Raw genomic sequence first — 15,124 nt, 5'->3', positions numbered from 1 at the left:
TGGGCCATAATGAGTTTGCTATCTGGGTTAGGCCTATAGCCTAGCCTATAGGACCAGGGTCAGTGGTCTGCTGGTCAAATCGGTAACAATATGTTACCTATTCTAGTCAGCCATAGCCTGCTGCTGTTTGGATAGGAAAGGGTAAACACCTTTGCCACATAACATTTTCAGTCAGAGTTTAATATGGGCAAAGGCTAAACTTGGACATGCATGTGTGCGCGAAGTAGGAATTCAGGCTGTAGGTTATGGTAGCCTTTAAGCCACATTCGAGTTTTTCAAATGTGGTCTAGGCATGACGTGAAGTTTGGAGAGGAACGCGACATAGGCCTACCTTTAGAAAATGTGAACGATTTAACTGATGACTCGCTGAAAGTGTATGTTTCTAAGTTAAGGGATAGAGCAGAGCAAGAGGCAAACATTTCATGTGAACTGCATCTTTCAGATCACTTTTTAGTTAGGTTTCTAAGGGCGAGAGATTTTGATGTTGACTTATCATTTAAGGTTAGTATGAGCTCTTTCCCTGTCTAACAAAAGTTCTAGCCTAGGCTTAACACTCGGGCATTTACTGCAGTTTCCATAGCGAAACAATGTTAGCTGTTCGAACTTGTGAACGTAGGCCTATACGGCATTTCAGAATGTTTGTAAACAATAGGCTCCAAGATCCTTCCGGGTGGCAGAACGCAAGCGGCTTCCACTGACCTTGCATTGATCAACATCAATGTTTTAACTGTTTTAACTAAGTTGAAACAATAACGAAAACGTGTTGTGTTTGGGGTTGTGCCGCCAGATATACAGTAAAGTGTAGGGTTTTTATCGATGTCCTTCAGAAAGAAAAAAAAAATATCCAGCGGAACCTGTGGTCGAAGTTTAAAGCTAGTGGACGTCGTCAAAAGTAATGCTGCAGAGGAGATGGCAAGACTGCCTGGTGGCGGAGTAGCCACTTACGTCTGATCCGAGCAACAAAAACCCTATCATATCCTTTTTATTTAGATAGCAGGGAAATACACCATCTAACAGATTGTAAGTCAAACAGCAACAGTCACTAAAATAACCACTCAATGGCAGGCTGAGGTTCATTTACACATTAGGCTATAGTAGGCTAGCCTAGGCTACTATGCATTTCATTTAACGTTGCTATCTCCTTAGGGCCGTTTACACAAAGCACCTTAAGTTTTGTCCCTTTAGTATCAACCACGAAGATTGTTTGTTTGCCAATTTGTGTTTGCTTTTCTGAGGATGCAGATAATACGGGACTGTCCAAAATAATAGCAAGCTGTGTGCATATTGTTGATAAAATCAGATAGTGAATGACGCATTACAAATCTGAGTAGGCCTATAACTAACTTTGACAAGTTTGACGGATAACAGCCAAACACGGCAGTGACACTTAATTTCACGATGTTATAGTTATTAATGCACCTGTAGGCTGACTGTAGGCCTATCAATGGCTAATGTTAGCAATGAATAACTCAACTGGTAGGCTACGTTCAACGGACATTGTAACTAGCTTGCTAAAGTTATGCCGTAGTCTGCAACCCAAGCTTATGATCTTATCTTACCTTAATAATTTTCGGTGACATTTATCCATTCATCAGTAAAGCCATATATAGATATGAATTGAACAATACTAGCTAGTTAGATATTATCCTGACTGTCATCAGGGCACCAAAATAAACATTTTTTTTTACGTTTTGCCTGGCGAACCGAACCTCATGTGGTTATTTAGGCTGCTAAGGTCGTTAGTGCAACGGAATTTCTTATAAGATAAGAAAAGGAGAAAACCTTAAATACTTGAGGGAAAATGATAAGGAAACCGAAGTAGAATACTTATGCCTAAATATGTTTGTGCAGCCGATTTTATTTTAAGGGGGCCTTAAATCAGATTTTAAGGGAACCTGAACAAGGTGTTTTGTGCAACCGGCCAGTCTCTCATGTTAACTATGTCTGAATATCCACCACGTCTGTTTTTGAATTAACTTACCTGTTGAAATGTATTAGGCCTATAGGCTACGGCCGACGGTGGGTTCCCCAAGCAATTTACCTCACGTAGCATTTTCATCATTCGCCTTTGATTTCGACTGACTTCACTTCGTTCAAACTAGAGTGGACGCAGCATGGCTAGAGACACGTATGACTCATTGCATATTAATGAGACTTCCCATAACCGTATAAATATGAATGAGAAGTCCCGTAGCACCCCGCAAGACGAAAATCATTCATTCAAGCCATTACTCTGTTTTCTTGATCGCTCTGCCCTGGTCAAATTACATGAAGGGTTTGTTTACTAGTAGTGCCAATGGAGAATGATCAGCTTTTGCCACCCGGAATAATGTATATTGTTATTGTGACGTCATGGTAAATTATCGTATAGGTCAAGGCCTACTGTAGGCTATTTATTTAGATCATATTTGTAAGTTGCTGAATGTAAACAACCTTGTAATCGGAATTGGCCCTTTGTATTTGGATAGTAAATTAGATTGGTAGCCTAGTCTGCCACATTGAGAAAGGCTATTCAGGAATTTGCAAATGTAGGCTAAAAGGACGAAAACGCATTCGTGCTGTCTTCCACAGTTATTGGTGAACTACGTTAAATGGAGAAAAGAGTGTCCCGAAATAGCATTAAATCTGCACCCATCGTCAGTGTTGGGTCTTCTGCAAAACAACTACCATGGCGTACTTCGATCTCGGGACCACACGGGAAGCAGGGTTCTAATTTATCGAATAGGTGAGTTTGTTCTGTCGATCCCAATTACATTCAAATGGGTCACGTCTTTGTAGCAGAGACGTTAGGTCTGTTATGCCTGTCATAGCCTCTGATTAAATTACCGAGGTGATTTGTCTTTGTATATTTACTTAGGGCGTTGGAATCCCAAGCATTTCACTGCATATGAGGTATTCCGAGTCAGCCTCATCACATCAGAACTGATAGTACGGGAGACGGAAACGCAAAGACATGGACTCAAAGCTATTTTTGATCTTCAAGGATGGTGCTTTTCACACGCTCTTCAGATAAACCCCTCTTTGGCTAAACATATATCATCTGTACTCACGGTAGGTTCACGTAATAATGAAACCGCAAGCGGCGATGACGAGCCCGAGCACATAGGTCCCCCAAACCGTGACACAGGCTGAAAACAAAGCCTATTGACAATTATGAGAGTGAATATTGATGCAGGACGTCCACTACAGGTATAGGGGCTGTCAAACGATTAACCCTTACGTCCCCGATCGTTCTAATTCCGTAACAATTGTAATGATGACCAATCGTCTAATATCTCAGCTATCCAATGACTGATTTTATTTCTGAAATATTCCTTGTAATGCTGACAACATAAGTGTTAGTGGTCTCCGGGGACCAAACAAAATTTTTCCATAAGGTGCTACATGCCCACCAAGTTTCGTGTGCCCCGGTGTTTCGGTGTCCTGGGAATCGTTGAATCTTTGACAATCTATATGACCGCTACGCTAGTGGCGGTCATAATTATTCTCACATATTTCTTAACCCTCTATACCCCAGTGGAATTCTACAACAATGCCCCAGATTCCTGGGAATTCTAAGAGAAAAGGGCAATTTGAGAAACATTTCAAATAACCAAGAATAACTAAAAATCTAATGAAAAGTGTCAATTGTAAGTTTCTTTCAGTTTAAAGATTAGAAATTGCTCTTTCAAATGATATATGATCCATTAAGAATTATATATTCATGTTTCCCATAGACTGCCATAGGCCTACTCACTTACAGTCTCAAAGTTTTTCACTAACAAAAAGTTATAAATATGGTTCACATATTTCTGTATTAGAAGCTGGGAAACAAGATACTATATGAGTACTGATTTCATTGAAATAGACTGGCATATCTTGCACTTATTTGGGATTTAGCTGGGCAGTGAGCCTTACAGCTAAAAAATGATGAGGATATGAACTAACGTAGGCCATGAATAGCGCATGAAATCGTGACCCATTTGATAAGCATGTCACCAACAACAGGGACTGTTAATCCTGACATGGATTTACGTTTTGTTTTATATGCACATCATGTTATATAATTTATCTAAACTTGATCAGTTGATGATAATGAACCTGTTGCACTCGTTCACTAACCTTCAACCTATCCTGTGCTAACATTACGAGTCTCAGACTAACGTTAATGTTACATCAGTGAAGGTAGCAAATTAGCAGGCTTTTTTGTAATCACGAAGATGACGAGACATTGGCCTACTTGTATACAAATACATTTTCCTGACATCCATAAGCAGAAAACACAACGGTGGTTCCCGCTTTGGTTATTAGTCAACAAAAATTCATTTAGAGAGACATACATAAGTAGTAGTTTGCAATAACTATCTGTAAGTGGGATAACGATAATGTTAGCTTTACTGTAGTGTACATGCCAGAAAGGGGTAATGTTAATGTTATGTGTTAAGATATAACTGCAAATAAACCTGGCATGGGTTTATCATAAACTTTATTGTTAATTAGGCCAAGACCCATCATTGAATTATGCCTATATTTTGCTGGTGCTAGCTAAACTCAAACTGACTTTCACAGTGACAGCCATACGATTTTTTTTTATGCCAGAGAGGCAGCTAAGTCAGTCATGACAAACGGGAGGATGCTAACGTTAAATTTAACGTTACTTTCATGAAAACACTTTCATGTTTTTATTTTGTCATTTTCTTACATCAATATGATCGTCACTTACATCAAAACATGGTGGATGCACATCAATACTATCTCTTCTAATGAGAAAAGACGCGGACACTTGTTAGAAGCCATAACTCCAGAGGCACCGTAAGTCCTCAGCCGGTCAGTCAACAGGCTAAACTCAAAAATACCGGAGAAATGTCAATAGCGACCTAGCCATTTAAGTGTGTCAAAATAAAAGTCTGGTGTTTATTTATCCACTAACGCTGTATTATTTCATGTATGAAGGTTATATTGTAGCAGATGTCTCTTTAAGAATTGCGGCCGGCCGCGGCCGTTACAGGAGAATACAGAACGGCCGTCGACGGCCGCTACGGGGTATAGAGGGTTAAAGTGACAGGCATTCAATTACACACACCACCAATTTGCACTCAATTAGACCTTCACACCACATTAAAGATATGCCTAAGTGTAATGGTTTAAAAATCAATATGAAGTATTCAAATGACTACATATTTTTAGCACTAATAATTATCCCAGACGGCACACATAAATCTTACCGATGTCGGGCCGATGAATGCCGTTACAGTCTAGAAGACATCGCATAGGAAGCGTTTGCTCATTGACAAGACATCGCCGGGATGTCAGCAAATCTTGAAAACGACAATGAGCCAATGTTTCAACGACTCATCAAAGCTATGCCCACCCCCGGCTTATACGACCTTTATTTATTTAGGTCGGAACTTGAGATTGCACATTTTACACTAGGCTATAAATGATTAGATCTATAAAGACACAAGAAAGATGCCAGAAATATTTTCAATTAATTTTATTGAATGTTTAAAAAAGTCTGAATGATGAAAAAATGCTGTTAGAAAATGTTCCCCCAAAAATCAGGTTCTTCTCCTGCAAGAGACAAAAACAACAATTAATTCACCGTGACACTTTCATCTTTAAAGTCTACCCTTACCGATTGCTGTTAATGAATTTTCATAGATGCAGAGAACTACTACCGAGCTCGGAGAAATAGATTTCAAACCCATTAGAATTACCTCAGCTGATATTTCAATCAAGCAGAGCTAATGCCGTTACTTGGCTAGCACGCTAACGCCGGCCAAAACACAAACTCTGGAAGTGACTAGAGAAAGTTGGGACTGAAACGTAGCCTACATTTGCTTTGGGAACTTCGGCTGATGCATATATCTGTGCATTTCCTTTGTGCAAAGGCGTTATGATGACACGACCAGCAGGTTAGCTCAGCCAAGACAGTAACGTTAGCTCCCACTCCTCTCCATACAAAAACGACAGCCTTTCCTGGGTTAAGTCTCACGGTCAAATAATAAGTTGCTATTCTTACACCCAAGCATATTGCTGTCCTTGTACCGGTGTTGTGCCCCTTCTGGTTTTTCCACCTACTGGTTTCCGAGCTGTTTCCGAGCCTGTCCAGATGTCATGTATACCTATCAACCGCAACTGACTGCTACCCACGTCGACAGATTCGCTACATATTCATAAACATTTTACTGGCCTTTGCATGTCGCACCTCAATAAAAACTGCACTGAACTGAACTGAATACCTGAGCACTACATTACTATAACATTTTCCAGCGGGGAAAATGCTTTTTTAAAGTAACCTAATTTCGATTCTCTGTGTCGCGCTGGATTCGAACCCTCATCAGCAAAAGTATCACCATGCGAGACCGCCTCGCTCTCCACTAAACTATCAACATCTACGTAACTTTCAGAACATAACGCTGTGTTCACTCAGTAGGCCATGATTCACTGTTTATCTGAGTATTTTGAAACAACTGGTTACCTTGATTTAGGCTTCAAAAACATAACTATCATGCACTCTACCTTCTGTTACACCTCTGCGCTGTCCATGTGCAAGGATTTGTCATACATTCTACCAGGCAACGCACGGATCATGAAACAATGGGTCTAAAACAACTGGTTACAGTGCCCTGGAAACGCATGATCTCGCTCTCAAACAGCTAGGTTGCAATAGCCTACGTAATGTAGTGCTCAGGTATTCAATTCAGTTCAGTGCAGTTTTTATTGAGGTGCGACATGCAAAGGCCAGTAAAATGTTTATGAATATGTAGCGAATCTGTCGACGTGGGTAGCCGTCAGCTGCTGTTGATAGGTATACATGACATCTGGACAGGCCCGGGAACAGCTCGGAAACCAGTAGGTGGAAAAACCAGAAGGGGCACAACACCGGTAATCATGGATGCTGTAGTGTTAACATTTCGCCATAGCCGCTAGCTAGGTTTAACATATTTTCCAGTGTTAGCTCAACTAGCTAACGTGAATTAGTTCACAACGAAGTTGTAATTACCCCAAAACAGCTCTTTATAAAGTAATGTACACCAAGTTATGGCTTATCCTAGCAGGCAAATATATAAACAGTCATACAATTGACACAATGCCTATTTTCTGACAATTTACATGAGTGAATTTACCAACCTGAAAATCGCTGCTCCAGGAGGCTGATCTGACGTGCCTGGCTGCCTGCTACACACGCAAAAAAAGAAAAGATAGAGCGGGATCTGCGTTGGGTAGTAGGAACGATCAAAAGCCAACATACATGGAAGCTGGGGTAAAAAAAACAGATAGCGGGATCTGCTTTGGGTAGTAGGAACGATCAAAAGCCAACATACATGGAAGCGACTTCAGGACGATACCCCTGCGACATTATTATATGGGAGGATTACATGCTGATCTGAAACCGACATCGGGCAGATGTATGTGTGCTGTCTGGGATGTAAGGGATAATGTATAGAACGCCGGTCATTATTGGGAAAATAAGTCCCGACAGGGTGAACCGGACCCCGACGCGCAGCGGAGGGGTTTTGTTCCGTCCTGAAGGGACTTATTTTCCCAATAATGACCGGCGTTCTATACATTATCCCGCTTATTACACGGCTACTTGCCAAAACTAAATAATGAACTCCCCACGACATGACTTTAGCCTACATAGCCTAGCCTATTTGTTAGCGTTCATCGTGGCATTTGCTGAGAAACAAATAGTTCGCAACAACACATGCTGAACTTGAATCAAACATTCTTTAGAACACAGCTGATCAACCGTCTGCTTTCACTTTTGAATGAAGTTCCAGTCCTTGCGTAGTGATATGCAAGACGTATCAGAAGCACAAAACCCGTTGCCATTGACAGCGGTTATTATATGTTTTACCGTAGAACTTTGGGAAATCCCATTCAAGCCAATGGAGCGTTCTACTTGCCTTGTGAAGAGCCGTGTAATAAGCAGATTATAAAATGCTATACATTATTAACAAAATATATACTCTTATATATGAATTCCAAAATATATGAAATAGAAACACATGACAAGCCATCATTTTCCATGTGTGGAGGGTTGAGCAGAATCTAGGATGGCCACTGGTTTGAATGATCACACTATAATCAATATTTCTGATGACGTCAAGGTGGTGGGGGCCCCCAAAATCAAATCAAATTTTTATAAAGTCTCAAAAAAGTAAAAAAAAATAAACAATAATTTTGGTATTTTGACAAAACTACTGCACTCGCCTGGACCCAAACCAGCAACTCGCAGCATTTCAGATCAGGAATTGAGTGCAAAAGCAAGTGAGCTAAAAAAAACAGTATAAAGCAGCCTATATTAGCCTCTCAACATTGGGAGGGAGGTTTACACAACATAGGCTGCATATGTATAGCTACGTAGCCTACCAGCTGGCTACCATTACACAGGCAACCATGTTTTTCTTCAAGATCATCCTTAACATTACCTAGAGGTTGCTTATCTCTGGGGTTACAGTTAGCTTGATTTGCCTTCCTTCAGAGCTGTTCGTAGTTGCCTCCATGTCTGTGTCTGTTTATCTGTCATTGTTTGAGTTGCTGTACAGTATCCAGGTCAGATCCCGATGGCTGGCTGTTACACTCATTTCAAATAGGACTAACTTAAAAATCTTCTAATGTCCATTGTGTGTGTAATGACTAGTTAACTACAGGACTACCTACGTGATAGCTGAATCACTGCACAAGAGGGAATAGTGTGGAATGTTACAACTCATATCACATGACACCAGCTCTCAAAAAATAATCTTATGTCTTATGAGCAATCTTATGAATTCAGGTTTATTACCTATCATCATTTAGTTGTTTTGTATTTCTTAACATATTTATTCATATATAAATACAAGACATTTTATTGGACCTATTTTAGACACAATGAAGTGACATGTTTCAACCCCCCCACCCCACCCCACACACACACACAAACTCTGTGTATGGACACTTTGTAATCCAACAATGCACTCCAATGTGTGTGAAATGCACTCACCTGATGTGTGTAATAAAACATTTTTTGTGAGTTTTATACATTGGAAGCACGTTTTATACTGACGGCATTGCCAGCAAGAAGATTCAGTGACATAAGAGGGCGCTATGGAGTCCCTGGGCCACATCTGGGGCCAAACCTCTGTCCCTGAGTAGAAACAGGGATGATGTGAGTGCCACATTTTGTGAGTTTTCATCCATTTCAACCTACCTACACACACAGTATAAAATCAGGACACCAAGCTTGAAGTGAATCTGATGAAACATCTCAAAATAGTGAAGCTAAACCAGTGAAATAGCCAGAGGGGTTACCAGGATGTCATCTTTGGGGGGCATTTGGCTTATTTGGGGGGGCAATAATAAATGGGCGCAAAAGGTATCAGTACAATCTTTTAGTGCAGGGCCCTTGGCAGACACACGGGGCCCATAGCCTAGACTACATAGGCTATATAGTGGTAGTTGTTAAACCAGGTGAATAAAGTATAACAGTATGTATGGTTTCCCAGTGCCATTATAGTGTTGTTGTAGACCGATACAACTCAAATCCAATACAATAATAGTTATTTACAAAATCATAGATGTTCTGTAGGCTATCTATTTATTTCATGCATCAGTCAGGAGCCATAGCCAATGAAAAATACATTATAAGAATTTTAGTGTGTCACAATTTTTGTTTTGATACTGATAATAAATCAAGAATTTTGATACTTTCTTGATTTGATTTGGGAGCCCCCCACCACACCAGTGGAGATCATAGACATTACACGACATAGACTCCCCCCAACACACTCACTGAAAAGGTGGCTTCATATCATATGTTGGTATTTCATACATTTTGAAATGTATGAAATGTATTATTTATGATCTGCGTAATTACCAGCTAAAATACATAGTAGCCTACTGTAAGTTGAATATTTCATATTGATTTTTATTTTGACTTACATTTTACACAATTATTATATTGACTTAGATTTATCTTTAATGTCATTACAGTAGGCTATAGTGTGTTGGTGAAATTGAGTGCCTGTCACTTTAAGAATGTGAGAGTAATTAGGCTTCAGTCATGATTTTAGGCTATTTGAAAATAGGCATAATGCATACGAATATGTGGATGCAATTCATTATGTTTTCTATGTACCGTAATAAGTTTAAATAAATTTTCAAAAACAAGTGGAAGAAAATATTTTCATATGATGAACTAGAACACAATATTCAAGCAGTAGTTCATTATTTTGGGGTGTTATTACATTAGAATTACAGCCCGAAGTTGGAGACCAAGTAAAAATGTGCTGCAGTTTAAAAACTAGATTACTTGGGAATGGCTTATTATACAAATGAATGCTTTATATCCTCATATTTGGTTTATTTTGATAATGGTTTGCCATGTGTTGAGTGAGGAGCTCGTGAGGAGATATTTGTGAGGAGATATTCCACCGAAAGTAATGGGTGTGGAGATGGAACCAGAGTTGTGTGCAGGATTACATTTCATGTCAATTCAGGTTGATTTTCTCACAAACCGTTTATCACACCTAGTATCTAATACCATTGGAAAGCTAAGATTGTGCTCTGTCAGGTGATGTCAGTGTGATGTGAGAAATCCAACAGAGAAGAATGGGTGTGAATTATGAATTTATTGCCGTCACAGATCATTTCTCAGGGGGGGGCAAAGCTTGCGTTGCTTTGGCTGAATAAGTTGATATTGAAGTTTGAAACAGCACCCAATTCATTACAACCTTATTTATGAGAGGCACAGGTTGTTGGACATTTTACGTGTTTTTCTTTCACGACAGGTTATGCTTTGTGCCTAGGCTGGGCCAGTAGAGAAAACGTAGACCTACAAAAGTACAATACTTGACAGCATAGACTGTATAAAATAGCTTGACAGTCAGAAACATTTAATTCCAATCTTTGGGGGACTGATTCTTTCCTCAGTATGTGATCCCTTCTCCAATTCTGTCTTAATCATGTACGCAAAACTGGCTTTGGTGCGTAAGATAAGCAGATCTTGAAGTTAGTAGCCTAGTCTTCTTCAGTTTATTGGCAGATTCATCGTTCATTTGTTGCATACGCCACCTACTTTGCAGGAGTGTGTAGAGCAGCCATCACCAAATGGCGGACCGCGGCGTGATCCTATCCGGATCCAGACCATAATAGCCTATATTTAGATTTTCACGTAAGATTTCAAAGCTGCGCTAAATGTTTCGTTGGTTAGGATAACAGCATTTAGGCCTACTTCAGGAGCTTCAGGAACCATCATTTCGCTTGCTGCTACTCAGCCAGTGAAATCTGTGAATTTTGATAAAGTCGTGTCAGTTAAGTAGCCTACTATGGAGAAGAGACTGATAGCCTGAAACGAGCGAGGAGAGGAGACGGGACGAGAAACTTATCTAAGTTAACGATAAGTAAGTTATTTTCAAATCATCGATTGCTCAAAGAGGAGAAAGCTAGACAGCGAGAACAGAGCTTTATACGATACGGGGGCAATACCACGCAAAACTGTCACGTCCGTAACGCCAACTAAATATGGATATGACAGTTTTGCGCGGAATTGCCCTGGGCCTCTTCTATATATTCTGACAGGCGATTTTAAGCCCCAATTTGAAGCAAAAAACTAAAAAAATTTAATTAAACTTGCTGATTAATGGGTTCAAGGAACCAGCTGTGGAATATCCATCCTTGTCTCAGCTCAAATATTATTTTAAGTTCACGTTAAGATCTTAAAAATAGCCAAGGATACTCAGTTTTTCTCCCTAATTAGGCTACTGTTATCTTGCCTTTCTCCTCATTTCGAATGTTGCCTTTTAGGTTACTTATTTTATTTCACATTAAACATTAGGCATAGGCCTACAATCTTCTATTTCTTGAATTTCCCCTTGGGGATCAATAAAGTATCTATCTATCTACAACTAGGCTCCATCCATCCATCCTAATATTATACATACATACATATAGGCTACATAGCCTAAACACGCACGTTAAACATTATGATGCTCCGGACCTTTGCTTGAGGACATTTTCCGTAACTGGACCTCGCTGAAGATTAATTGAATACCCCTGGTGTAGAGTGTTGCGAAGTGAGTAGTACTATTGACTAGTTGCACGAAAGGCTCTCGTGAGCTCGTTTGTTTCCTGTGGAGCCAGGAGTGTTTGAACCTGCCGCTATTCTGAATGTAATTAGTTACCGTGTCTCCATCCAACTTCCTAATGCGCATTTTATCTATTCGAATAATGACGGCCTTACATTGTACGATTTTGGTCTGTTTTCACAGTCGGCGACTACATTTCCAAAGTCGGACAGAAATCATGGGAGTTGTACTGGAATCAGGGTGCGCTCCCGTCAACTAGATCGTTTAGTGTAAGGTGGCAATCTTTTTTTAGTCAGTTTTAAGTCAGTCGGAGTCAGTCTTTTTCTAGTTTTGCCGTTAGGACAATATCAAACATGTTTGATATTATTGCAAGTCTTTTTAGTCATTGCTCATGCAAATAGTGACGTGAACAATATAAAAACCAATAGTGACCTCTCTCCAACACCAAACAGGAAGGGGCAAAGTAGGCGACAGCTGTAGCCTATATGATTATTTGTTATTCAACTTCTTATAAATTATTAGTCGGCTATTCCATGTGACAGAACAACTCTATATCTATTAGGGATGTCACACATGCAGAGGCGATTCTAAGGTCTGTGGGGGCCCTAAGCAAAAATTCCTAGGGGGCCCTACCGACCAGTGTTCATCACCATTATGTTAGGCTATAAATAATCTGGCACCAACGAAAAATTTATGAAATAAAACCTTTTTTATTCCAAATGTTCCAAACATGAAAAACCTTGTTATTTTGAAGAAAAAAAATGTAAAGAATAAAAAAGTTCATAAATAACTAAAAATTACTTTAAAACTCCAATATAAACTTTGTACAAAATATAAAATATAGAAATGAAATAGTAGAAGGGGGTCACTTGCGCTTCAGCCTGGTTGATGCTCGCGGAACAGGACGCAGAAGTCAAAAAGGGAGATCCAAGGTCTAACAGGAGCCAAGGAGCAGGACCGGAGCACTCAATGCTTGAACGTGTTTTTATTTGTGCAAACTGACTAAAAAGAGTTGACTCTGAAGAAGACGCATGGGCGTCGAAACGTTAGTCAGTTTGCACTGAGTGCTCCGGTCCTGCTCCTTGGCTCCTGTTAGACCTTGGATCTCCCTTATAGAAATGAAATAGTTTTATTGGGGTCCTTTCTCTTAATGAACTCTATTTTATCTCCCCTTTCAATATTGTGACACTAGGCACTAGGCTACTATAAGTTTGGCATTGATGGACAGTTTAGCATAGAGCCTGACTAATTCTAATTACTTCTTTGGATAAAGTCTATATTACTTTTATTCTTATACAAAGAGCAATGGAAAGAAAATGTCCATCCTACCTGGATTCACAAATGCAAAGCCTGTGTAGGCCTATCTGATATGCAACAACGCTGTTGCTGTTTGAAAAGAATAGCCGATCATACCGCACTACGAAACGCAGCGGCACCTTGGTGGTCTATCTGCTCCAAACAGAGGCACAAAAGCGCAACATTGAAGCGCTGGCCGAGGGCTATGCACAGAGTAGGCTAACAGGATCCAGTGCGTTCTGGTGTTCTTTCTACCACTTGCAGTCTAATTGGTGAATAGGCTATTTTGTAAATCGATATTGTAAAATAAAATATTTTTAAAAATTGGACTGCCACAATAATTTGGCTGGGCCGAGCCATAATTTGCCTGTTGCCGACCCAAGTAAAACGCCCATTCAGCCTACCGGGAGTTCATGCGTTAATGTTTATTATCATCTAGCAAGTGTCTGTGTCAGTCAAGAAACGGTGCATCAAAGGGTCAAATATTAGAAGCCAAAGAGAATCGTTGATAACAGAACAAGTGACGATGTAAAATTAAAAATCTTTGGCGGCACACAATTAATGCGATTTAAAAAATGAATGTGTGCTTGGTCCTTATCGCATCGCGCGGAAATGTAAACATAATGTTAACCATCTCCTTGCTTAACTAGTTGTAACTATCGCTAGCTAGCTCAAGTATATTGTCATTTGCAAACCATGTTCAATCTTTCTGCCAATTAGCATTACTATAACTTCATTAAATCAATGCCAAACTCCGATGTTGATCCGTCATCACTTTACACCCTCGATTGACCTTTACCACAGTATCCAAAATATGTGCTGATTATTTGAACTCTTTTCAGATGTACTGTTTGTACAACAGAACAGGAGCACGCAACATCACATAATCATTCCATCTCTATGGACGAAATTCTCGCTTGTCGCACGGGAAAACACGCTTTTTCAAATCTTTGCAAAGTCTTTCAGTGTAAGGAGGGCATAAGAAATCCCGGTTGGAAACACATGAAATGCGCATCTATATTTGATTCGCTACAGGGGGGTGGATTAACTCTCGATGCGCATAAGGTATAATGCGAATAAAGTTGATGGAAACGGTTTATTTGCATCGTGTGACGTAACCTTCAGAGAATCTCAGCAATCTTTGGCGTTTCCCCAACTAGTGTTGCACGGTGTATCGATACTAAAAAGGTATCACGATGCCTTCACGCAAAAAACGATACGATTTCCGACGTTTTTAGAATCGATACTTTATTAAAATAATGTTCTGCGTCTGTGTGAACTGCTGCTCTCACTGCTCCTTGCACGCATCTAGGCAAGTGGGCGTGTCAAGCAGGCATCTCTGAGTGAGTGAGTGCACAGCTAACGTCAACATAGTTCTTTGCCGACAGTACTCTGCCTTGTGGATAAAACAAAAGGTGAAGTAAAATCTGGAACTATATGGGATACATCGGGAATAGTGAAGTAAGCCATCAGGGGGAATAGTGAAGGCAAGCCATCAGGTACAGAGGCCCGTTTGTAAAATATGTTTCAAAGTCATTTATAAGCAGTAGCCTAGGCTACGCATGGCTAAACACCTCGCAGACATATCCCAGCATTTTTTAAGAGTTCAAAGAACGACAGGTTAACGAATATGCTATAGAAAACACGACTACATGGTTAGTGCCAAGTTCTTCTCTTCTGCTTTAGTCTAGCCTAAGTAAAACGAGTATGGTTCTCTGGGATAAAGCGAACCTTCCTTCATCAATGAATTTTGACGAGACATAACGAGGTAATCA

General features: G+C 40.0%; 1 protein-coding gene across 1 annotated transcript in view; it reads left to right on the top strand.

Annotated features, from left to right (window-relative positions):
• Positions 1–222: 222 nt before the first annotated feature.
• ttpa (tocopherol (alpha) transfer protein) overlaps positions 223–15,124 on the top strand; it is a 59,107-nt gene continuing 44,205 nt past the window's right edge. The window contains exons 1-3 of the mRNA XM_076293377.1: positions 223–501; positions 2,572–2,725; positions 2,858–3,051. Of these exons, the coding sequence (XP_076149492.1) occupies positions 280–501; positions 2,572–2,725; positions 2,858–3,051 (570 nt within the window). The 5' untranslated portion in view covers positions 223–279. The remainder of the gene's footprint in view (positions 502–2,571; positions 2,726–2,857; positions 3,052–15,124) is intronic.

This window comes from Alosa pseudoharengus, unplaced genomic scaffold, assembly GCF_046254945.1.
Source record: "Alosa pseudoharengus isolate Yale_2024_CS ecotype anadromous, Long Island Sound unplaced genomic scaffold, YU_APseudo_1.1 YU_APseudo_1.1_scf_2, whole genome shotgun sequence".
Classification (NCBI taxonomy): domain Eukaryota; kingdom Metazoa; phylum Chordata; class Actinopteri; order Clupeiformes; family Clupeidae; genus Alosa; species Alosa pseudoharengus.
Note: the sequence above shows the minus strand (reverse complement) of the source record. Positions and strands in the feature narration are given on the sequence as shown.